The sequence below is a fragment of the Mesoplodon mirus genome (genome assembly GCF_964341445.2).
Source record: "Mesoplodon mirus genome assembly, chromosome: 11".
NCBI lineage: Eukaryota > Metazoa > Chordata > Mammalia > Artiodactyla > Ziphiidae > Mesoplodon > Mesoplodon mirus.
In genome coordinates, this window is record NC_138987.1 from 5,438,025 (window position 1) to 5,463,935 (window position 25,911).

At 36.1% G+C, this 25,911-nt stretch overlaps 1 protein-coding gene across 6 annotated transcripts in view; it reads left to right on the forward strand.

The window, feature by feature from the left end:
* The window catches only part of NAV3 (neuron navigator 3), a 593,230-nt gene extending 571,473 nt beyond the window's left edge, over window positions 1-21,757 (forward strand). For 5 of the 6 annotated variants that reach the window (XM_082636004.1, XM_082636006.1, XM_082636008.1 and 2 more), the window contains 7 exons: window positions 665-900; window positions 7,158-7,312; window positions 8,357-8,428; window positions 9,010-9,206; window positions 10,138-10,256; window positions 14,393-14,596; window positions 19,163-21,757. In XM_082636004.1, coding sequence (XP_082492130.1) covers window positions 665-900; window positions 7,158-7,312; window positions 8,357-8,428; window positions 9,010-9,206; window positions 10,138-10,256; window positions 14,393-14,596; window positions 19,163-19,282 — 1,103 coding nt within the window. In that variant the 3' untranslated portion in view covers window positions 19,283-21,757. The remainder of the gene's footprint in view (window positions 1-664; window positions 901-7,157; window positions 7,313-8,356; window positions 8,429-9,009; window positions 9,207-10,137; window positions 10,257-14,392; window positions 14,597-19,162) is intronic. The other variant, XM_082636005.1, reaches the window with a different exon arrangement.
* Window positions 21,758-25,911: the final 4,154 nt, after the last annotated feature.

Sequence of the window (25,911 nt, forward strand, 5' to 3'; positions counted from 1 at the left end):
GTATACTTGTATCCATAACTCCTTGTTCATATATGTTAAAGTGTCAGAACACATCTATATAAACTATGGATTAATAGAGGGATTTGTCAATATTTGATTTTATGATTAAGGTAATTGGGTGAGTAAAAGGAGAAACTGTTGCTCTCCTTCTTAATTCCCTGCCAAATACCTATTATATTTATATTTTTCAAAAGCTTAAGTGGTGGTACAGCTGGGATGTATAATGAGAGCTAGAGGGAAATAAAGAGAAGGAGGAAAGAGGAAGAAAAAGAGAAGAACATACACACTTTTATACTTTTTATTTTAATTTTTACATTTATTCTTAACAAAACTACCACCTTCAAAGAGAAGGAGGATTTTATGATAGAATTCATAGTAATGCTTCCATCTCTTTGTGGAAACATAAGTGAGAAGCATGAAATAGATGAGGGAAGTCTAAGCAAAGAGGAAAATCCTGCTTTCATTTGAATGTTCACTCTGCCTTATTACTGATGTTTTCTGTCTTAAAATAGCAACACACGTGGGATCGAAATGTCAAGGAAAGTATCTTGCAAGGACTGCATTCCAATGGCTAACAAAGCCCAGTTGCCAGTTGACACTATATTTTAATTTCAAGCTTACGTCGAACAATAAGCCACACTCTTCCCTTTGTTTCTCCCTTCAGGGGTAGAAGAGAACAGTTTGGACAGTTTTGTTTTTGATACGCTGATTCCTAAACCAATTACCCAAAGGTACTTTAACTTGTTGATGGAGCATCACAGAATTATACTCTCAGGACCTAGTGGTACTGGAAAGACCTATTTAGCAAACAAGCTTGCTGAATATGTAATAACCAAGTCTGGGAGGAAAAAGACAGAGGATGCAATTGCCACTTTTAATGTGGACCACAAGTCTAGTAAGGTAAGTCGCAGACTCCTAAGACAACTGCTGCTATTTATCCGTGTCTTAAGCAACTAAGCTTTAAGATTATCTGAAACTTCCGTATTGTACATGGAAACATATCCAGCTCTTTGGCTAAAACTAGAATCTGGTGAATGACTAAACCCTATTTCATGAATTTGAACAAGGCTGCTCAGTGACCTTCAGGTATCAGGTATTCACAAGCATTGAGAATGGACAGAAGAGAAGGACAGAGTCTCCGTTGTCTGATTCCTCGTAGACGTCCATACCACAGAAACAAGAGGCCATGACTCTTCCTGCAGGAATCAGAGCTTTATAAAAGCCAATACTTGGTCTAGGTAATAATAAATAAGTAGGAATTAACTGGGATGTTGCAGCAATGGGGATTTGGGTGTAATTAATGTATTCTAAGCAGAAATTCTGGGAGCAGCAATTTGTTTACATCATATTTCTATAGGATTTCTGCTTAGGAACCTTAGGAAATTGAACAATATTCCATTTCACCATCTACTAAGGTTTAATGTACCATAATCGTCCTGAATGCTCTCAGCTCTTAAATACGCATGAGGGGCTATAAAACTCAGCCAGGACTTTCGTATATTTAGCGTGAAATAAAGAATCCTAAGAAGGAAATAGTTGATACCTGATATATTCCTAACACTGGACTATTTTTGCCTATAGTTATTCATTTACATTCTCGATCAGTGCAACCTGTGGTTCTCTTAGGAAACTACATCTGTTATAAGCAATACCTTGAAGATATCCAGATGATACTGGGTCATGTTGTTTTTCCAGAGATAACCTGGTTAGATGATCTAAACTGACCCCGTCTCACAGAAACCTCTGGCCTGCAAATTTTTAGCAAAGAAACATGACTCCCAAAAGCAACCCAAACCCACTGGATTCTTGACATAAACAAGACATTTAATTTAGTGAACAAAAATGTCTTAAAGGAGTAGTTCATTAAGTCCATATCACTGACCAACTGTGGGACCTAGGGCTGATTGTTGAATTTCTTTGTGCCTTAGTTTTCCCAGCTGTAATATGGGAAAAAGTAGTGGTGTTGTGGTAAGGACTAAATGGGTGTGTATCTGTGTGTGTGTGTGTGAGAGAGAGAGAGACAGACAGACAGACAGAAAGAAGCAGGGAGAGGGAGAGAATAGTACAAGTAGCAAGCACCACCTAAGGGTTGCCTGCAGTTATTAATTATAGCTCTTGGTTCCCATTACTGTAAGGGTTTCTTACACAAATACACACAGACACATACAGACCACCCACCCCCATCACATACACGGATCTTTGTTCAAAATTGGCTTATACGTATTTTTCAAGGGGAACAAAGGTGTGTATAAAGCATGATGGGATCTCTTAATGTGGACTCAATACAGCACATGAATTCCGAATGTTTCTTTGGAACTCAACACTATTCGGATTGTGGTTGAACCACCCATTCTCATTTTAAGTAGAGAGAGACATGGCCCCTGAGGCAGAATATTGAACTCTTTTCTTTTTTTTTTTTTGCGGTACGCCGGCCTCTCACCGTTGTGGCCTCTCCCGTTGCGGAGCACAGGCTCCGTACACGTAGGCTCAGCAGCCAAGGCTCACGGGCCCAGCTGCTCCACAGCATATGGGATCTTCCCGGACCAGGGCACGAACCCGTGTCCCCTGCATCGGCAGGCGGATTCTCAACCACTGCGCCACCAGGGAAGCCCTGAACTCTTCTTTAAGCAGAAGCAGGAAGAGCACAGTTGTTTGCTTCAGCCTACACCTTTAATGCCTCCAGTGAATTCTGGGTCTCCTCATAGCTTTATTTAAAAGCTTTTAGCACATTTTGTTTTCAGCCAAAATGATGAAAGAATTGACATGTCTTAATTACCCTCAGTGCTCTCTTTGGTGTTTCCTTAATGTTGATGTGACAGAGCTCTTTAGAAGTTACATCTGTTATGAAAAAAACAAGTGGTTGGAAGATAGGAGAAGAATAGATTTATTAGAGGAAACAGGCATTTTGATAAAGTTGGAGAATCACTTAAAATCAAGTTTTGAATCAGATAGATTGACTTGGATATAATTCGACATGCTAAAATAAAGTAGGGTAACTTAACATTAGTTCTAAACTTTGCCTCACTCCAAAAAATACTGTTATATATAAGTTCTTTTTATTTCAGTTAAAAAAATGTTTAGTACTTGGAGATATTCTTAATCAATAATAATTTATATGTCCTTTAAAATTTGATCAAATATATCCAGCACTCTTATTTTCTACTTTTTCTGAATAAAATCACTTGTACCATTATGAGGTCAGTTTAATCTTTGTTATTACAAACTGATGAAAAATAAAGCTTGCCAACAGCCTTTGAACAGAACAAATGATGCTAGTAAACAGTAATAGGAAGAAATCCATGGACAAATCACATGGCATTCATCACCAAGAAAGCACAAACTACAACTAACAAATGCTTATTGTTTCTTTAGGTTTGTAAGATTTGAATGAGCTGTCAGTAATGTTGGATACCAAGTCATGGCCAGAGAATTTGGCCAATTCTTGCCAAATTGTCAGAGAATCCACACTTTATTTTCGGGGGGTTGATGGTATGTGAGAGTGGTATAGAGAAATAGGGATGACAGGTTGGAATTGTAGGAAGGATGCTGCCAAGTGTAGATTTACTTAAGTAAAGGGTGAATGAGGTATGAAGTAAATTCTTTTCCTGTGAGATGGAACTGTGTAACTGCTGACATGCTTTCTGTGATGCCTTTGATAGCTCTGAAGAGACAAAGCCACAAATCACTCACTGATTCTAAAAAAATCCAATAACAAACCATCAAATGAGAAAAATCTTTTCATGTTCTGGTTCCCCCTGCATTTTACATTCTTCTCCTCTTCCCACTCCTCAAGCCCTCTCTCGAGGTGCCAGCTGGAATATTTTGATTGAAAACAGGATACATAAACAGTTACACTTTGTGACATTTGATATGGTGGGCCCAGAAGGCTAGAGGTGGATTTAGTAAAGAATATGTGGCCAACTGAAGCCACTTGGAATGTTAGGTGGGAAAAGATCAGAAAGCGGGACTTGGCAGATTCATTTTGAGTGTGTCTGGAGTCAAAATCAGAGATAGCAATGATCAATGGTTTTTATATAACTGCTGTGTTCTGTGTATATTTTCAAAGCATGGGATTCGTCTCATTATCAATGTCCATCTAGTAGATATACCTGTTTTTTTCTGCCTGATTAGATCTTGGACATGAAACTTCTAATGCTAATGTATCAGTACTTCAATCTAAGATTTTACCCTGATTAAGCTAGAGTGGGGATCATGAAGTGATTTCAAAGAGGTTTGAGAAAACTCAAGTTGTATGACCAAATTATTTGTGTATGCCTGTTTCTACTTGTGACTGGTCCATAGCTTTCATTAGATTCCCAAAGGGATCTACTACCCTTCTCAAGAGGAGAGAGGACCACAATAGAATCTAATGGCCCTACTTTTCCAAAATCACCCGGTGACTCTTCTTTACCAAATTCAATTCAAACTTGTCCCCCTCCCCCACCCCCTTCACCTCCACCTCCTCCTCCTCTCCCCCCACCTCTCTCTCCCTCTTTTGATCCGTATATACTAAATTGCTACAATTGATCCCCCCTTTCTAGAAATTGTTCTGATTTTCATGATTATCATTCTCTCCTTGTCTCCTTCCTACCCTCTAGTAAGCTGCTGCTCAGTGCCTTTCACTGACTGTTTTTCCTTTACCTTCCAGTAAATGAAAATATCCCCAACATTCTGTTCCCTCCCACTTCTGTTCTCATCTGGATAACTCCCTTGTTTCAACTTGTATTGGCTCCAATTGGACACTATTGGCTGTGCCCACTCTTCCATATGGTAGGCATTTCTATTAGCTTACAAGTATGTTTTCATTAGCATACTAAATATACATGTTTAGGAATGCCAATTTCAATTCTTGTATATTCGTGATGTATCTGTGAAAATATATCACAAATCCATCTTCTTTCATCCATCTCTACTACCATTACCCTCCCACCCAAATAAATACTCTGTCACTTACTTGGACTATTGCAATTGTTTACTAACTGCTTGATTTACAACTTGCATTAAATTCCCCTTCTCTCTCTGCCTCTTTATCCTTGCACCTCATGGAAATAGAATGTCTTCTATTCATTATAATTCTTCTTTCATAATTAAAAGCTGACCACATTAAAATCCTGCAGTGTTTCCCCACTGCTTTCTGCTCTAGGTCAAAAATCTTCCCATACTTCTACTATTCCTCTTGAGTCCCACAGTGTCTCTTGGCTTCAGCAATTTCAGTATCTCTTGACTGGTTTCTCTTCCTCCTTTGCCATATACTTACCACACTTTGAAATCATGATTCTGACTACATCACTCAGATCCCCAGAACAGTCAATGTTTCTTCACTGTCAGTAGGAAAAGTCCAGTAGTCTTAGCAACCATTCAAGGTTGCAAACTTTCCTTTCCAAGTTATTTACCACTCTTTCACAAAACATATACTGCTGGGTTTTTCCTACATGGATATCATCTTTTTATGTTTCTGCCTTTGTTCTTCTCCATCTATGAAGAAAGCTCTTCTTCCATTTTTAAGCATCACAGTATTACCTAATCTTTAAAATAAAGGATTAATAGCAAATAATACTGCCACCAGAAAGTCTTTCCCAGAAGCTACAAGTAATCTTTACATGCTCTGAACAAAATCTTTGGTGTATATTCTTTTGAGGTAACGTATTAATTTTCACTGTGAATTTTAGTTATCTATATACATGCCTAACCTATTCTGGGCAGTAAGCATCTTGAATGTGTTTTCCATTTCTAATTAATAATCCTATCCTTCACATGTATGTTTCCTTCGATAAATAAATTTCTCTACCCTGGGGAAAACAACAACATATGAATGGTGCACATGTTTATATAGTAAAATCCAAATTCCTCTGCATGGATTCAAAGTCTCTTCGATTTCCCCTTTCATTGAGATCACTACTGCCACGGACCATTTCTCTTGCAAATGCAGAATACCAATATTTCTCCCAACACATCACACACTCGGATCTTCCACCTCTTACGCTTTACTCTTTATTCTTCAATTATATCACCTGCCCTCATACCCTATTGTTCTATGAACCTTAAATCTGGATTAGATGTCTCTCTTTAGTTTTTCTGTAGTGTTTTGTGCATTTCAGTGATCACACTGCCTTGAGACTTACTTGTTGGCCTGCCTTTCTATCAACTCTAATGCCTGAATATAGAAGTAATCTCTAAATCCTTGGTGCCAGAGTACCTGGCACATAGTAGGTGCTTGCTAAAGCTGTGTTGAAAGAGTAAAAAACTACCCACTTATCATTTGCAATTCTATTCATTATTCAAGATCCATCATGAAATTGTTTTTTAACCCTGCTCAAGATGTACAAATTGAAAATGTCATTGTAAATATGTAAATATTATGGAAATGCTCTTACTGATTAGGATAATTGTAAGAAATCTAATTATATTTCTGGCCTACCCATCTGTGAGAGCAATCAGTGAACTGGTTATCATATTTAGATTAAAAGCTATTAGAAAGGAATTATACCTGTAAAGAACCAAGAAGCTTAATAAATGCTAAATGCTGATGTCAAGTGACCCAATGAAATATAACACATTTTGTCTGTTGTTATAAATTACAACAATTGCAAGCAGATAATAAATAAATAACAAATCAACCGACCAACCAACCACAGTTTTATTTGAGTCCCAGGGCTGTATTTTCAGATGCACCTCATCGAAATGAATTGAAATTAAAATATTTAAAGTCTTAATGGAAACTTAGGGGTGCCATTTTGGATTTAGTCTATACTTGAAATTATAAGGTTTTCTAAAATCCATCTTTATCATTGTAATACCAAAAACAAGAATGAATCTCAGTATTTGTTGTTTATCATAAGAGCTCATATCCAGAATTATTTTTTTTTTCACTTTTCTTCCAGGGAGAAAGCAACTGAGAAGTATGTCCTTGTGTTTACAGCTTTATATTTACTTCAGGTGTCCTGTACTGGCTTTTCTCTTTCCTTTAAAAGTGTATCCTCTCAACATTGTATGTTTTTTTGCTTTGTAGAGTAAGGTTTTATATCGATGGAATGATGTGTGAGTTTTAATCAAAGAACCTGGATGGAAGACAAAATGTATCATTCCTAAACTATGAATTGCTTTCCATTGGTATAAATTTCTCATTAACGTATTTGTTTTCTTTTTTTTTTTTTAAGGAATTGCAGCAATATCTAGCTAACCTGGCTGAACAATGCAGTGCTGATAATAATGGTGTAGAGCTTCCAGTTGTAATAATTCTTGATAATCTTCATCATGTGGGCTCTTTGAGTGATATCTTCAATGGTTTTCTCAACTGTAAATACAACAAATGGTATGCTTGTGAAATATTTCGAGTGACAAGATATGAAAAAATGGTGATCAAATATGCATTCTTGTGCCTTTATACCTTTTAAGACGTATAGTGGATGCTATTAATTTGAGAAGCCTTCATTACTATTATACCATATTTCCAAAGAACCTCTATGTGTTCATTAGAACATCTATTTACTCATTCAACAATTGTGTCCCAGGCACTTTTATGGCAACATTACTTACTTGATGATGTTAACTTCTACAGGTATGCTGAAAGTCTGGGAGACCATTATCAATGATGGAATGTTTGAATCAGGGAAATCAGAACTAGAATAAAGCTATAGGGCTCTTTTTTCACTCTTAGTCCATATTAAAGTTTAAATTCAGCCTTCCTATAGAAATAATTTTAATACATTCAGATATGCCTCTCTCCACTAGTGATTCTAATTTTTAACTATTTACATGAAAGAAAAGGTTAAAGTAGGGTATAAAAAAAATCTGAAAACCCACTTAAGATTCACTATAGTATGGCCTCTAAAAAAGAACATATAAGAACAACAACATAAATGTTAGTTTTAATGGTGCAAGTAACCCAGTTATCTCTGCTAGAGATTTTTTAAATGTTAAAAATTAATCAGCATAAAATAAATATTGAAACAAGAATACAAATTCTTTCATGTTATTAAGAACCTTTGAAATAATTATGAAACAAAAGAAAAAATTAATGAATTAGATTATAAGCACAAGAATCATAAGATGTTGGAGTAGAGTGAGATCACTGTGATTATTCTGTCTAATCTTTTCATTTCATAGATGAGAAAACGTGGGATTAGAGAGGGAAAATGATTTGCTTAGGATGCCAGATCTGAAATTAGAACCCCAAATCTTACTTTCCAGTTCAGTGATCTTTGTCATTTTCCAACCAAACACTACAAAATTACCCTTTTACAGCTTAATGTTAAAGTGGAAAAATCCATATTTATCTAAATTGTTTTCTGAGACAATTTTAATGTATTAATCTCTTTTACCTTTAGTACGTATAAATTTTCTTTTTTTTCCCCAGTCCATATATTATTGGAACAATGAATCAGGGAGTTTCTTCATCACCAAATCTAGAGCTGCATCACAATTTCAGGTGAAGATAAATTGAATTTTTTTCATATTGTCTCTTTTCTCTTTGCTTTTGGTTACTGTTTTTTCCATTTGTACATTGACAAATCCTGCCAGTGGTGACCTGGGGTGTGAAAATAATTCTCACTTCTTCTGACACTCTTTCTCAAGCAGACATTTTGTGATCTTCAACCTGTAATCAGAAGTGTTTCTTTCAAAAAGAAGAAAAAAGAAATGTTTTTTCTGCTCACAATGTCACTGGCTACAGTAGAGCCCTTTTTTTCTAAGTGTGAGAAATGTGAAGACAGTTCCTATTTCAGGATTTGTGATTCTCCTACAGAAGAGTGCTCAGCCTGTACCCGCCCACTCACTGCTGTGACGCACATGAGGCTCTCTTGAGCTCAAGATGAAAAGTTAGTTACAGTATAGCTCTAATGCTAATAGACCTCATCCCTTTGATCATTAACATATGGCCACCAATTAAATTAGGAACATTATTACTTTATATTGGAAAGAGAATCACTGTGGACTTAAAGTTTAATTTATATAAAAGTTTAATTTATATAAAGATTTCTGAGTTTTTGGTTTTTTTCTCTATTTTTGTAGGTGGGTACTATGTGCAAACCACACAGAACCAGTAAAAGGCTTTTTAGGCAGGTATCTTCGAAGGAAACTGATAGAGATGGAAATTGAAAGGAACATACGCAACAATGACCTAGTCAAAATTATAGATTGGATTCCTAAGACATGGCATCATCTCAACAGTTTTTTGGAAACACACAGTTCTTCTGATGTTACCATTGGTGAGTTCCAAAATTGCAATATGCCATTTTCCAGGAACTACGAGTACGTGGTAAAGACGGCCAGATTGGAGGGCAGAAAATAACAAGTGAAGCTAATGTTTTTCAAGCTTCCAAAGATTTAAGTTTTCATTTTTTTTCCTTCTGAAAGTTTGCCTTCTTCCAAGCTTTGTATAAATATTTCTAATTAGATTCATTTTTGTCTGACTACTATGGTTTACTAAGATTTTACTGATATCAAATAAGTTTAATATAGACAAATATCTAAAAATCAGATAACCATTTGAAATAAATTGTATCTGTTTAGAATACCTTTTTTATGCTAAAAACAAATATTAGTTTATGGCTCCTATCAAATATAGTTGTGAGAGAAGATTTTAGTTAGAGGTAATTTAAGTGTTTTACATTTTTCTTGAAGACAAAATTGTTTGAATTATTTTCTTGAGTTGGCATAAAGATGTTTGTTTTTGTATTCCTTCTTAAATTGCACGAAAAACATGTCCCTCTCCCATTGTGGTGGATCATAAATACATACTCACTAAAGACACAGTGTAAATTGAAAAGAACAATTCTATATTTGTGATCAGAAGACCAAGGCAGAGACCCACTTCTGCAAATAATGACATATTTTATATTTGAAAATTCATTCCAGCATAGTTTTGTCATTTGTAAAATGAGGCAGATTGACTGGATTATAACCTTTAAGGTTTCTCCTAATGCTAAAATGTTATGTTTTAGATTAAGGTTTTAGTGTAAAAAGAAAGTAGGGTCCTGGAGATTGGGTCTTCAGTGAAACACACTTTAATAATAATCAAACTGGCCAAGATTATAATTTTCTAAGAATCCTCTAAGAAACATTCCCCCCAAATGGTGTCTAAATAGATTGCTACATATAATGGTTCTTCAAAATGTTTTGTTATTTGTTTCTTCTCAGGTCCTCGACTTTTCCTTCCTTGCCCCATGGATGTAGAAGGTTCTAGAGTATGGTTCATGGATCTCTGGAACTATTCTTTGGTACCTTATATTCTAGAGGCAGTGAGAGAAGGTCTGCAGGTATAGTACTCAATTTTCTTTACTGTTTTCAAAAACAGTGAAAAAATCATCCTTTAAAAGCAAAAATAATTCATTTCTCTGAGTATTTGTGCAGAAAAATAAAGGCATGAGCTATGTAAATATAGTGGTAAAGTTTGAAAGAACAAATAGTATAAACTACTTTTTTTCTGTTCTGAGAATAAATATGTAGGAGAAAGAGAAAGCACAGTTATTCTAACAAGTACACATTGAAGGCCAAATTTTTTGCCATAGGTGTTTACAGACCTGTTTTTTTTTAAATATTTATTTGTTTATTTATTTATTTATTTATTGGCTGCACTGGGTCTTAGTTGCAGCACCCGGGATTTTCGTTGCGGCATGTGGGCTCTTTGTTGCAGTGCGCAGGCTTCTCTCTAGTTGTGGCACGCAGGGTCATTAGTTGCAACATGAGGACTCTCTAGTTGTGGCACATGGGCTTAGTTGCCCTGCAGCATGTGGGATCTTAGTTCCCTGATCAGGGGTCAAACCAGCGTCCCCTGCATTGTAAGATGGATTCTCAACCACTGGACCACCAGGCAAGTCCCCAGACCTGTTCTTATTAGATAGCTAGTTAATTGCACAGTTCTACATCTTACAAGAAAGGCATGTTTATGTGGACCTTGATCATTTATTCTCTTTTTATCTAATCTGCAACAAGTAGTTTTTGCTTATAGTTTCCTTGCTTTAGGATATTTCGTTGTTTGAAGCCCTTTAACGTCACTTGTAAGATCCTTTACTATTTATGAGAGTGCTCTAAATCTAAGGCATTTGACTTTTTAAAATCTATGGGAGGCGGGTTTAGGAGCGCCCCTGCTGTCCCTGTCATCCACCTTGCATCTGAGGTCCTGCAACCACCCCTTCTATTTACTCTTCACTAAGAAGTCAAAATATATCACTAATAAGAAAACCCTTTTTCTTAAATAAAATGTATCATCCCTTTTCCATCAGTCTTGGTTTTTTCCTTATAATGAAGTTGAAATTTCATGAAATTGTAGAATTATAAAACTTACGTGTGAATATTTTAAGATTGATATTGTATAATTACCAAACTTGTGGCAGAAAAATCCAGTCATCTTTACAATAACTTAGCTAAGGTTTAGGCAGTATTTTGCTTAGGCATCTCTATTTCTGGTTATCACAACTGCTGCTAGAATTCAGATATACTTCATGCTTTTCACATTTTGTCATCTGCAATACTGTGTTAAGTCTTTATTTTACTGTCTAAAAAAAATGACTTTGTATTTTACTTCATTTTGCTTCCTTTTACCATCATGCTTTCCTCACCTAGTAGAAGGGCATGGCAGTGATTTAGAACTATCATATTATGAGGATGTTCTGAACATTCAGAGGTAATGATCCTAGAGAATGCTAATCAGTTGGTTCTAATCCATATTTAAATAACTCAATTTCATATTTTTAAGGGTATAAGCCAGACTAGCCCCAGAAAGTGTCTCCAACAAAATTAAAGACTGTACCAAAGATTTTTATTTTTCAAGTATAACATAGCACATGTGAGGATTCCTCTAAAACTATTATGCTATCTCAGATGTGAGTTAGGTCTCTTGTTTCAACCATTTTTACCAAAAAAAAAAAAATGATTATATATATATATATATACATATATATATATACATATATATTTTTTATGAAAATGTATTTAAAATATTCACAGTCATAATTTTAAAATAAATATTTAAATGAATTATTTGTTCTTTAGATACTATTTCAGTATTAATAAACTATGACCCAAATCTTTATATATGAAATTCTCCTTATTTCGTATTCATTTGCTAATATTTAGGAAGAATTAGAAGTGTTTTAAAAACTCAAAAACCATAATACCTAAAAATCCTTAGATCTCATTTTTTTAAGTACATAGTGTTTTTAATATTTAAATCAATATTATTTCTAAAACACTGTCCTGAGAATTATCATACGATAAAGCTTCCATTTAAACAAAGGCATAATCACTAAGGTAATACCAGTTTCCCAAACTGATACTTCAAAATATTTTTTTGAGGAGGGATTAAAAGATCTCAAGTTTTTTGCTGTGGTTCTGGATGTTTAGTAGTAGGTTAGTGTGAAAGCTGGTTCAACCATGATGTAGGGAGTAGCTGGGTGTTGGTGGGGGTTGGTGGCAGGAGGCAGGAGGAATTCAGCACTTGGAGAGAAAAAGGAAAACCCTTTGGTGAGTAGAGAGTTCTCATTGCTACTGAAGGATATGCTGGACCAGAAGTCTGTTGGCAGATGATGTTCTTGGGATGGTCCATATGTGACTTCTGGAGGAACAGGAAAAAAAGGAATCACACACGTCATGAACCATTTCCTTGGATCTCCTGGCAACAAAGAACCATGAATTGGAACAAGAGGTGGAAAAACAAAGCATGGTTGCAAAGATGAGAATCTGAGTTGAGAGGAACGGAAAAATCTCTCTTCAAATGAAGGCTGATGCTTTGATGGGGAACCGTATGGGGAATACTCTTTACCAGATGTTCTAGTTGAAAAAAACACTGGTGATGCACTGGATTGCAGTTTTTATTCTGATGATTCTATCTTTCTTGAAACGTCAACAATCAGATTATCTCCTTCTGGATGTTTAAATTTCATTTCTTTCAATTCTTCTTCTATAGCATCTATTTTACTCTGAAATATAGAATTGAGCCTGTTTAGCTTTTTATTGGTCACCCCCAATTTTGCTGTCCTTGATGATTCTTTAAAAGGCTGGCATCTATTGATTCTACTAGACTTACTCATTTTTTGGTAACATTTCCTTTCCAAGAATTATATGCTTTCCTTCAATTAGTTTAAGTTGTATAGCAAGCTATGTTTTACATCCTCTATAATAAAGTAGATTTTTAACAGAGAAATTTTCTGCTCTAAAAGAAGAGAACTATTAAAAAAAGAAAAGAAAACTAACCATTGCCACCCCTACCATCATCCCCTAAAGAAATGCACAGCTATCAAGACCTGAACTTTTTTTTTTCTTAAGGCAAGCTGCCCCAATGTCATACAACTTCTCCAGGAGAAACTCAAAAGACAGTTCCAAGGCAGCCATGGGCTTTCATGGCCTCAGTGTCCGCCATTTTGCTTTTGTCTCACTGAACCACCAGAAGACACATAGAACACTTAACACTGTGTTCTGTGCCATCCAGGACCAAGATGTGTATACACCTAGTAACCAGGATTGCCCTCAGTGGAATAGGAGAGTCCATTAAAGAACTAGCGTACCCATGTTACGGTCTTCTCCTCTTAATTTTAACTTTTCTTTCTGTGCCCCTGCGGCTTATACTTTTTTTTTTTTTTTTAACCAAGTCCCATCAACCTCTTTCTCCTCAGTGTGCCCTTCCCAGTTTGGTTTTGGCTTTGTTTTCAGCTTAAAAATTCTTTAACATCGCTTGGATTCATCTGCCCTCTACTCCACTACCAGCACTTTAACCAGGCTTTATAATCTCTTTCTATTAACTTTCTCCCTCCATATGAGTTTTGACAAATCTTTCATTTCCCATGATTTTCCTCTTTTACTAGTGGCCTTATAAAAAAATATCTTAAAAGAGTTTTAATGGGAAGCAGTGAGATTATAGAGAAAGTTAATCTGAGGGAAATGGTTGTCAGAGAAAGGATTCTTATTTTCAAGGAAAATTTGAGTAGAATGAAGTGGACAGAGAAAAGAAGTCTCTTTTATTCATCATCTTTCCAACGTGCACTTTAGTAAAGAAAGCTATTTAGTGTCTAGCTTTTTAATTTTTCCATTACTGGAACTTTCCTTTCTCAATGATGAGCTTTCTTTTAGTTTGTAAAATTACTAACAAAGATAAATGTGGCAGCCATTTCTTCATGTATTTAAAATAAAGCTCCCTCATGCTCTCCTCCAAATGTTGGCAGTCTATCCCAAATGTTCAGCTTTATTTTGTCTCCAGCTTTATTTTGTCTAGCCTTCAAGTTTTAAGTGAACTATATAGAGAGATATATGTTTAAAATCTGGAAAATTGTGTATGGACACTTCGTTCCCCTGAGTCCCATAGGAACTCAGTGTGCAAAGGAATCAATCAATTAGTAGTTACCTTTTGTACTGAATAGAAATGCATTTTGTATGTGCTAAATTTGTGATCACTTTTTAGATGTATGGGAAACGAGCACCTTGGGAAGATCCCTCAAAGTGGGTGCTTGATACATACCCATGGAGCTCAGCATCTTTGCCTCAGGAGGGCCCAGCATTACTTCAGTTAAGACCAGAAGATGTTGGGTATGAGGGCTGCATATCCACAAAGGAAGCTACAACCTCAAAGCACATTCCACAAACTGACACAGAGGGGGATCCCCTGGTAAGAAGCTGATGTTTGGTTCTTCCTATATAATCTTTTTTTTTTTCAGTGTGAAAATGTTTTTATTAGACTTCACATTTATATAATTGTGGCAGTGTTCCTATATAATCTTGACTATAGTGTGCAGTCATCAGTATTTATGCATCAGAGACAGTAGTTATCCTAGGTAATATTTGAAACTGTCCTGATACTGGTACTCAGTTTTAAAATTTTTACCTTTGGCCTACTTTCATTGAGTGAAACTCTTAAAATGAAAGACCAAACTCATATGCTTAAAAATAATCAAAAAAACACTGAAACCAGGCTGAACTCTGCGGCCATAATTTTTCTTTTATGTAGGAGAAAACTGAATTTTGTTCTAAAATGAAAGAAACCAGAAGAATATAGTCTAATGTATGCTTGAAGAACTAAAGAATGTTTTACACGTATCTGACTAAATTTAGAATTAGTTCTCTGTTGGCAACAGTAGAGAAGAATAAACTGACTTGAAATCAAAGGGACGTTATTCTCTGCCTTGCTCAGTTTGCAATCATGGAAGGCTTAATATAAGTCAGTAAAACTCCAAGGTATGAATACTCTGAAAATATTAAGTACATGATGTTCTTAGTAAAATGACTTTATTTTTGTATGTATTTTTTATTTTTAGAGATGACTTTCCATAGGTTGGTATCAAACGTAATGTGTTTGTTAGCTTACCATTCTCTGACTAAAGGGATCACCGGGAAACCAATACAGAAAGAAGACATGCTGAGATGAAGGTCTTTATGTTACTTAAAACAAACAAAAAAGGAAATGATTAAAATCATAATCTATAACTATACCTAAAGAAGAAAATGACTTGCTATCTTGTGGAATACCCTTATACCAACAACCCCGACATGTATATGTCGTCATCATTTCAGCTGATCATTCTGAACATTTTGGGGTTTATATGTGAACCATCTGATAAAGTTTCATGATTTTTTTCCCAACAAAATGCACACACACAGAAGATTTTGCATACTATTTCAAAAAGTTCCATAAAGTCACAGAGATATAAACATTGACCTACTTAGAGCCCAGGGATCTCTTATTTAGGACTTTTGATCTAGGCTATAAACTTCTTAAGGGCCCGGAGTTGTATTTTTATAACAAGTATCTGACCCTTTAGCTCATACGTAGCTAGAAATCAACAGTGGTGGTGGAATTGGTTTGAATTCTGCATAATTGTGAGCAGACACTAAGTAATTCCTGATAGGATGATTAAAATGTAATAGAGTAAAATTAAGCCTTAGAGGACAAATATGGGTTATTTCCTCTGAATTTTTTTACAAATTCCAGTTCTCCTTTTGCAGATTTTAAAACAGTTCCTGATAAAGGTGAGGTGTTTATAAGGTTCGTTTTCAGGGCTACTCTACAGAGTATGGGACATTTAAGGGATGTCCTAAATTTTCCCAATTCCCATAGTCCTGGTCAGCTAAACCCATTAATCACTCCTTTCCCTGGCTCAGAATGCTCTTGTCTTCTAGTATGGAAAAGAGATCAGGATCTCCACATTCTGAATGAGAATTTGGGTAAAAATAATCTCTGATTCCTAACCTGCTGCTCACCTAAACATCTTAAGGAACAAGGGGTTATGATATCTGACATGTTAAATGACAAAAACCTTATCATCTAAAAATCTTTGAATTAGGCACATTCTGTTAGGGAAGTAAGTATCTCTCCATGTTTATTGCTCTATATTTTTATAATTATTGACATAAGGTAAAAACATATTTGCAGTCCAATCTAAATCAGAAAAAAATCTACTATTTAATGTCAGTGATATATTTTTGAATCTGAACACGGAAGCAAGTGTTTGGCACATCTCACAGTGTTTAAAAATATAATGTGTCTTCATCATCAACAAACTTATTAATTTCATTCATTCAGTAAATATTAGTAAATAATAAGTGTGTACTCAAAGCTAAGACCTGGTGATCAGAAAATAAATTAGATCTCATTTCTGATCTTAAGAAGCTCACAGTCCAGCCGTGGAGAGAGACATGTATATATATAAATTATAGTAAAATAATGATAGAAGTATATCCTAGATAGATACGTCCTAGATAGAGTTGTGAGTCTGTTGAGGAAGTGATTAGGAGAAAGTTCCAGAGGAGGAAAGGCTTGAGCTAGGTCTGGAAGGATGAATAGAAACTCACCTTGGGGTTGGGTGGAGAAGATCCAAAATTAAGAACATAGCACGTGAAACGTGATGGAACAGTACAGTGAAAATGATGAGTTTAGGGAGCTGTATACAAATTGTTGGGATTAGAACAAAAGGGACGGGAGGAATTACAGCTACAGAAGTCAGCAATTGTAAAATCGTGTGAAGCCTTGTTTATCCTGTAGGAAGTTAAAATTTTATCACACAGACAATGGGGAACCACCAAAGGTTTTTGAGCAAGGGACTTACCTCATTAGATTTTCGGTTTATAAAGATCACCTTGATAATAGAATAGAAGGCAGATTGAAGGAGAGAGGATGGAGGCTGGGAGACCAGCAGATGTGTAAATACCAGGGATGATAAGGACCTGACGGAGGTGTTACAAATGTAAGACATTGTATTTCTGACCCTGGGTATGGGAAAGAAGGAGGCGGGAAGAGAAGAAGGAAGTACTTTTGTAGAGAATAATGATCTATCCGAGTGACTACTGAATGGTATGGAACCTTACCTCCCTCTTGTAATCTCCTTTGACTTGAATGTACAAAACAACCCTATGAGAAGGCAGAGTAAAGCCTTCATATGTATTTATTATGAATCTGAGATTCTGAACTTATTCTAATAGAACATATTTACTATATGCACCATTTTCAAAAATTAAGACTTTAATAATACTGTTATTACACGGTAGAACTTTTACAACAGTCAGCATTCAAGTGATTTCAAACATTTGTGACTGAGATAGAAGCACAACCCTTGAAACCATTTCTGCTCTTGGAAGGTGCTCAAAACACAGTTCTCTTTTACAAATCATCTTCACCCAGATGCTTGAATACACAGCCAGCTACTAATAAGGGAGGGATTGACAAAAAAAAGGAAAAAGAGAATATGAATGTGCATGAAGGTGTGTGTGTGTGTGTGTGTGTGTGTGTGTGTGTATGCACTCATGCACGAGAGAGACAGAGAAACAAAGAAGAGAGGAGAGAGAGGGCAAGAGAGAAACAGTATATTGATGGAGACATTTAGCTTTTTGACTCACTGGGATTAAGAGGTTATCACCAACTACTTTAATTTCATACCTTTATGTAGCTAGTTAATAAATTCAGGGAATTAGACAAAAAATTGTATTGAAAAATGTTGTCCTGAAGAATATTAAAATGACTTTAAAATATGCTATAACTGTAGCTTCTTCGTCAGAAAGGCATCCTTGCTGGAATCGGTAATTACCAGTTTGTCATTTTATTTCACAGGTCTTTTTTGAACACACATTTTACGCTGAGCATACAAGCATGCAGAGCCTCACATATGACTAAGGAATCCTTTGTAGATTTCTCCTTTCTTTGGCATCAGATTCCCTATATTTCTAAGTTGGAACCAAAAACCAAAAAACTTTGATTACATTATGAAATAACAAAGTTAGCGCGCATTAAACAATACAAAGATTATTACAATTTACAGAAACCCTTGATAAGAAAACTACCCTCCCGAAGACATGTGCCATTTTTTCTGTGCTGTCTAAAACTGTTGAACCATTTATTCATGATTCACTTTTAAACAGTCTTTCTTTTTCCATCCCTACCAGTGGATCTGCAGATCTATCAAACTCCAAGCAAGGTGGCTGCCTTTTATTTTCTAATACATGGAAATGCTAACTGTCTTTCTCCCCAGCTGCTTTCATGCCTACGTCCCTTTTATGAGAACAAACATTGCCATTGTCCTATAAGGCTGGGAAACTTGAGACAGCCGCTCTTGTTCCAGAAGGTGGTTTTAGTTTTCAGTGAGATATCCATCATATTTTAGCCAGACATTCAACAACCACAGAAACTTGACAGTGATTCTTCCCTTCTCCCTCTTCCAACGTTCATGGTCGGCTTCACTTGGTCACCTCTCGAGGTCAGCTCCTAAGCAGCAGATGGGGGGCTCCGTTCCACTCCATCCCCACCTCCTCTCCAGGGACCGTGTCCGGGAGCCTGTGTGTGCATCTGCCTGTAGGAACATTCAGGACTTTCAGTTGTCCTTCAGTGCTTTCTGCTTCTCGCAGCCAAAGAGCTGGGCAGCTTGGTGTACTCTCCAGCCACGAGCCCAGATGTCCAGCTGTGATACAGTTTCTTTTCCACTCTCCCTGCTGGAGCTGTATTCATTCACAACTACAAATAAAAGACGTATCCGGAGGCCCTATTTTGTCCTTATGGTTTGCTGTTGTAGTCATGTTTGGGAGAAACAGTGTAGGAGCCAGGGACAACTAGTAAAACTCTAAAATTTTTTTCCGTTTCCCTTGGAGGGGATGAGATGGGTCGTCCGTGTGGCTCGGGGCAGTGTGTTTTCTGGGACTGGCTTCCTCTATGCATCGTTGCCTCCATCGATGTCTCTTTTTCTTTCTTCAGATGAATATGCTAATGAAACTCCAAGAAGCAGCCAATTACTCGGGCACACAAAGCTGCGACAGTGATAGCACCAGCCACCATGAAGACGTTTTGGATTCGTCTCTTGAATCTACCCTCTAGAGGGTGAAAAAAGTTAGTGGAAAAGACTATGCTTTAGAAAAAAAAAAAAGGTTAAAAAGTAAGGTATTTTCACTAAACCACTGCCAGTATGAAAGCACCCTGTCCAGGGCCCTGATCCAGGGCTGTGGTCTCCGAGGAAGCTGTAGAACTAAGTTTGAACCGCCAAGATGCTAAATTGACCCGGAAGTGTAACTTGCTTTCCTTTCTAGGCATTTTTATATCCGTGGAGTGATGTAAGGCTCCATTACTCAACTGGAAAGGACCCTAATGACAGGGCAACTGAATAGATTGCACATGGGATAGCCAAACTGGACTTTCTGTTTTTCCTCTTTAAAAGTTTACAATGCAGACCTTTTTTCGTTGTTGTTCCTTCCTTTGGTTTCCTCTGAGGGGCTGTTCTCCCCAAGCAGCGTCCATTCTTCTGATCCGTCCAAGCTCCTTTGTGCCACGTGGTGCTGGTCACGGAGCCCCAGTAGTGTTTGTGTTGTGCGCTCACCCCATTCCTAAATGAAGAGGCCAGGCCTCCACAAGCACAAATGGAATTGTGCACCCCCCAGGGAAACACTGCTGTGACAAGCTGGAGAAGTGCCAGTGTCATTCAACTGCCATGATCACAGGATGTGCTCCACCCACTTTTAGTGTCTGAGTCACGGGTTTGATAAGGTTGTTTTTACCACCGTGGTCTTTGTGAACCACCTGCCCACTCCCTTAAAAAGAGTTTTATACCAATTACTAGTCAACACTGATAAAAGGCTTTTTTAGGGCTTTATTTGCTTGAGCCTCTTGTCAGTGAACAGAAGCAACATTTCCTATGGTGCTGTCTTACTGCCTTAAAACCAATTTCTGCAACAGTTTAGCGGTTGGTTTAAATCCTAAACCATTGGTAATTTCCACTGTCTTTTCATTTACAACACCGGTTAACGCAGTAGCCTCATCTCTCTCTATTTTTGTGTTTGTTTTTGAAGAAATGGATAGGAGAAAGATCAGTATTTTTACCTTGTGAATAGCTTGCTTTGCCTATCCTCCAAACTACTCAAGTAAACCCAGAAACCCTCTTTGACTGTCACTTAAAAGCAAAGCCATGTGGCTAAATTTCATCCGGCTCTAGGGGAAAGAGTTTCAGAAGGCGGGAGATTGTGATTTCTTATCCAGCAGAGCTGGAAGCACCAGATGCAGCATGAGCACAACGATTCCGCTTTTCTCCCCTATTCTTTTTTTTCTTTTTTTTAATTATTATGAGTTTTGAGCATGTTGTTTTGATGGATATTGTTGTACATGAGAAATTCAGCATTCGAGAACACTGATGCAGTGAAGTCACTGTGGACGAGGAAGCGTTTATACTGTAAGAGGAGGTTAGATTTGCACAGTCTACTGGGTAGGTATTGTAAATAATCATTTTAAAAACTTGCACAAATCAAAACACACACACACAAACAATTGTATTTTATCCTGTGGGTGTTAAGAGCTGTTTCACTTGCTGAGATTTCCTGTACTTTGCAAATACAGAATGCAAACCCTCAACACTGTTATTATCTGGTGTGTTTGTCCTGTGTTTACAGTTGTGATGACCATGCAGGAGCTGTCAATGCTAGAGTGAGCATGCTTCAAAACTGTCCATGAAGCCAATCCATTTTCGGAAAAGTAAAAATGTCTGAAAGTGCATCTGTCGTGGCAGGCTTTCAAGAGAGTGCATGAAAACTGTTGGGAGTGATTGGAGACGTTCCCACCACACACAGGGGCCAGGTTTGAAATTCATCAACCCAAGGGCTAGGCCATGGTGTAGACTTGTCCCACGTGAAAATGTGCTACTTTCAGGACGCGTAGTTGGTGCTACTCTCTGTGACCGCCCACGGGTCAGTTGCTGTAGAACAATAACAACACGAGACATCTGTGCAGTTGTCAGGATGTCGCTCAGTCCATAGGTCCTCCACGGTGCTATTGCCCTAAGGGAAATCGGAACTGAATTTATGCACATAGAATGGTCACCCTGACTTTGAAGCCTCAAACGTGGATCACATCTGTGGCGAAGCATCAATATATGTAGCTGGATGAGTGACTAGTGGCCCTTGTATAACATGTGATCTAAGAAAATTGCTAATCTCGCCCTGCCGTTTTGAGAAACACAGTCCAAACACGGTCATAAACAAATTCCTGCAATACATCCCAGTAGGTCCGCCTAGTTTACAACTTAAACTAGTTTGTGAAACATTTGTCTGTATACATTTTATATTTTGTACATTTTTGATGTAACATATCATGTAAATAGAAACAGTGAAATAAATCATCTGAAAAGTTTTGTAGTCTTTGTAAAGCCCCGACAACAAGTACTTGGTGTCAGTGGACATAACTGGGTGATGTATTTTCTATTGGTTGATTGTTCCTCTAGCTTGTAAACCAGCTTGCCTATATTTTTTTGCAAATGTGCACCCTGTATCTGTCTAAATTATTACTTTGCCATTAAAGTGGAATTATTTATTGACAACAAGGTGTGGTGTCTATATATGGAGAAAATTGAATAATTACGCACTGGAAGTATCAAGCTTTAAAGTGTTGCTTGTACTATTAATATGCCATAAGTAGGGATGTATGTGAATTTTTATTTTTCGTTCCTTATAGAAAGGACCTCATAGCTTTTAAGTAAGGAAATAAATTGAAGGCACTAAGTATATCTTTTTAAATGAAAAGTATTTATTCAGTGAATATTTTTAGAAAACTCTGACTAAATGGTTATAAAATAAGCACTAATATAAAATAAAATGTTGATATTCACTGAATTATTTGTTTTTATTCCATTAACTCTTTTTTTAAGCTTTTAGCTCTAAAGATGCTTTTAACATAAAATAATTTTTCTGCTGGTGCTTTATTTTTAATAGAGATTATAAAAAGAAACAGAACCCCCTTTAAAATGAGAATTTTTTCAAAGCACCTCAGTCTCCAACCCCAGTAACTGGAATGTTTATTTGGGTACTCTAAATAGGGTTTTAATTCTAAAAACAGGAAAATTAGAACAGTTATTGAGCAAAAAAATATATATTAGTTAAAATGGGTCTAGTGTCCATAATGGATTAAAATTTAGGAGATTGGGAGATTTCCACAATTCATCTTATCCAGATAAACACTGAATTAAGGCAAAACTGGAACATAATTCTGACACATGCAACATCAGGCTGCATAAGTGTGAATCCCAACCTGTCATTCTTCTCCGTGTGACCTTGACCTTGGCCAATTTACTCACCCTCTTTATGCCTAGTTTCCTCACCTATCAAATGATGATCAGAATAATACCCACTTCTCACAGATTACTGTGTTGTTCAGGGGTCAACAGTATTTTTAAAAAAATTTTTAAGAGTGCATCTTTTAACCAAGTTTTCTCATTTATAACACGGGGGTAGTAATATCACCTACCTCATAGCGCTGTTGGTAGCAGTGAGTTTAGATCTGTAAAGCACTTAAAACAATGCCTGGCACTCAGGAAACTGAATAAATGCCAGCTGCTGTATTAGCACTGCCATTATAGTAAATTAATAATGTCAGTAGTGTAACAAATACTCTCAAGATTCAATTTGTAAATGTATTCATGGTAATATTAAAGTCTTGTGAAAAGTACATCTTTCATCCAGTTTCCTAATCTGTAAAATGGGATAGTTACAGTATCTACTCATAAGATTGCTTTGAAGATGAAATATTTTATTTATTTATTTTAGATATTTTCTATTTTTTTATATTTACTTTTTAATTTTGTTAGAATATAGTTGAGTTACTATGTTGTGTTAGTTTCATGTATACAGCAAAGTGATTCTGTTATACATATATTCATTCTTTTACAGATTCTTTACCTATAAGGTTATTACAGAATACTGAGTAGAGTTCCCTGTGCTATACAGTAAGTCCTTGTTGGTTATCTATTTTATATATAGTAGTGTGAGTGTGTTAATCCCAAGCCCCTAATTTATCCCTTCCCCCCCCCCCACATTTCCCCTTTGGTAACCGTAAGTTTGTTTTGAAATCTGTGAGTCTTTTTCTGTTTTGTAAATAAGTTCATTTATATCTCTTTAAATTAGATTCCACGTATGAGTGATGTCATATGATATTTGTCTTTCTCTGACTTACTTCACTTAATATGACAATCTCTAGGTCTATCCATGTTGCTGCAAATGGCATTATTTCATTCTTTGTTATGGCTGAGTAATATTCCATTGTATATATGTATCACATCTTCTTTATCCATTCCACTGTCAATGGACATTTAGGTTGCTTCCATGTCTTGGCTATTGTAAATAGTGCTGCAATGAACATTGGAGTGCATGATGAGTCTTCTCCAGATATATACCCAGGAGTGGGATTGCTGGATCATATGGTAGTTCTATTTTTAGTTTTTAAGGAACCTCTACTGTCCTCCATAGTGATTGTACCAATCTACATTTTCTCCACACCCTCTACAGCATTTATTGTGTGTAGACTTTTCGATGATGGCCATTCTGACTAGTGTGAGGTGATACCACATTGTACTTTTGATTTGCATTTCTCTGATAATTAGTGATGTTGATCATCTTTTCATGTGGTTTTTAGGAAGATGGAATATTTTAAAATACATGAAGCACTCAGAAAAGTCTGTCACATCTTAAGTGCTATATGTTGGCTATTATTATTACTCAACAAATGTTTATATTATACACCTCATATGTGCCAAGCAACTTTCTTAGGCCTCAGAATCATTGACACTCAGGCCACAAACCTAAGTGACTTACAGTTAGTACAATTGGGTTTCTGCTTCTTATTTTGATGAGTACCTAAGCTCTCTATTAGAGAGTGACCAATGAGAAATCCAATGAATAGTGGCTAAAAGATATTCAGACACTGGTAGAATCAACAATACCAGTGGATTGTGTTTAAATTTGGAGAAGTTCAAATACCTTTATTTCAGACTTTTGGACTTTAATGTTAAAAAAAAACAAATCACAGTATTTTTATAAGAAATAAGCCACCTTAAAAATTGTCTAAATCTATGTCTTTGATCAGTTAAGACGTTTAAAAAGCTTCAACAGTGTTTTGCTTGGTGGGCGGGGGGTGGGGGAACCGACTGATAGATAAAATATTGCATTACTGAATTCAATATTAATTTTTAGTTCAGTGGAGATGATTTGGATAAGTAATCATTGTAGGCTCTCTTCTCCACATGAAGTATACATTATCTCTTAGTTACTCAGGAGTTCATCAGCAAGAAAACAAATTTATAGAAATTAAACATAGCACTTTCTGAACTAGAATCTTATTAGAGAAAAATGAAAGTTCTCAAGTTGTTTTCCATAAAATTGTAAAAAACTTGTAAACATTTTATTTATCACTGGAATTTTTAAAGTTCGCCTGAATATTCTAGACTAGCACGGTACAGTTGAAGCTGGTGAACAACTGAGTAAATAATTTTTACAGTGATTACATGTTAACATGAAAATACTTTCAGTATATTGGATGATATTAACTGTAGGATTAAAATTAATTCACCTGATTATTTTTCCTTTTTTAATGTGGCTACTACAAATTCCACAATTAAATATGACGTTCATATTTGTGTCTCACTTTATATTTCTATTCCTGTTGGATAACACTACTATAGAAAGATTGGTCTTTATAAAACGTAAATGTGATCACCTACCTCCCTCACCTCTTTTGCATTTTGTTTTTAGGGATAAGGTTCAAATGTCAAAGGACAATTCTTTGCTCAGTCTGGATTTTGCTTATCCCTTGACTTCCTTTTTCACCATGTCCCCTGCCACCATTTTGGTCTGTTCTCTACATTAGCCTAATTGTAGAACCTAGAAGTAATTGTTGAAACATTAACAACAATTTTCCAGACAATTTAGCTATGAGCATGCATCAACATTTTCGTATAATTTGATGTATGGAGAAAACTTCTGGTACGCCAATTTAAAAGTTTCTCTCTTAGTAGAGAAACATTTATAGAAAATGTAGATTAGACCAAAAAAAAAAACCTATTTAAAGATTCCCAGCCTTTTGACTGTCAGGTGGATGGGTGAGTAGATGGTTTCCCAAATCAAATATTAATCCCATAAGTAATTAGGCAATTATTGAAAATTACTAAACATTTATCAATGTTCTAATTTATTCAAAGAAGATTACTAGTTTTATCAAGCAATAACATTTTGTCCCAGACCAGGTTTAGAATAATATTTCTTTTACTGTAATTTACTTCCCTTTACCCCAAGGCCCTTAAACATTCTCAAATGCCATTACCTTAGACAAGCCCTCTGATCCCACAGACTAGGTCAAAAATCTGAGTTATTTGCTTTTCTAGATCCACATATATATATTGTGAGTCACTTATCATGTTCCATTTCAGGGCCTAGAATATAGTGCATTCTCAATAAATATGTATTGAATAAAAATATTTCCGAACATGGAGACAGCAACTGAACTTCAGTTTATGGTAAACAAAAGCATTAAATTTGAGAAGAACCACTTTACAGGTCGAACTCCCTGGAAAGCCAGATTAATAATTAGAATACTGTTTAATGACCACAGAAGGAGGAGGATAACCTGAGGATTTGTGTCATCCAGTACAAAATAATGCCTCACGCTTGGGATTTTTTTTTTCCCTTTAGATGTAATGT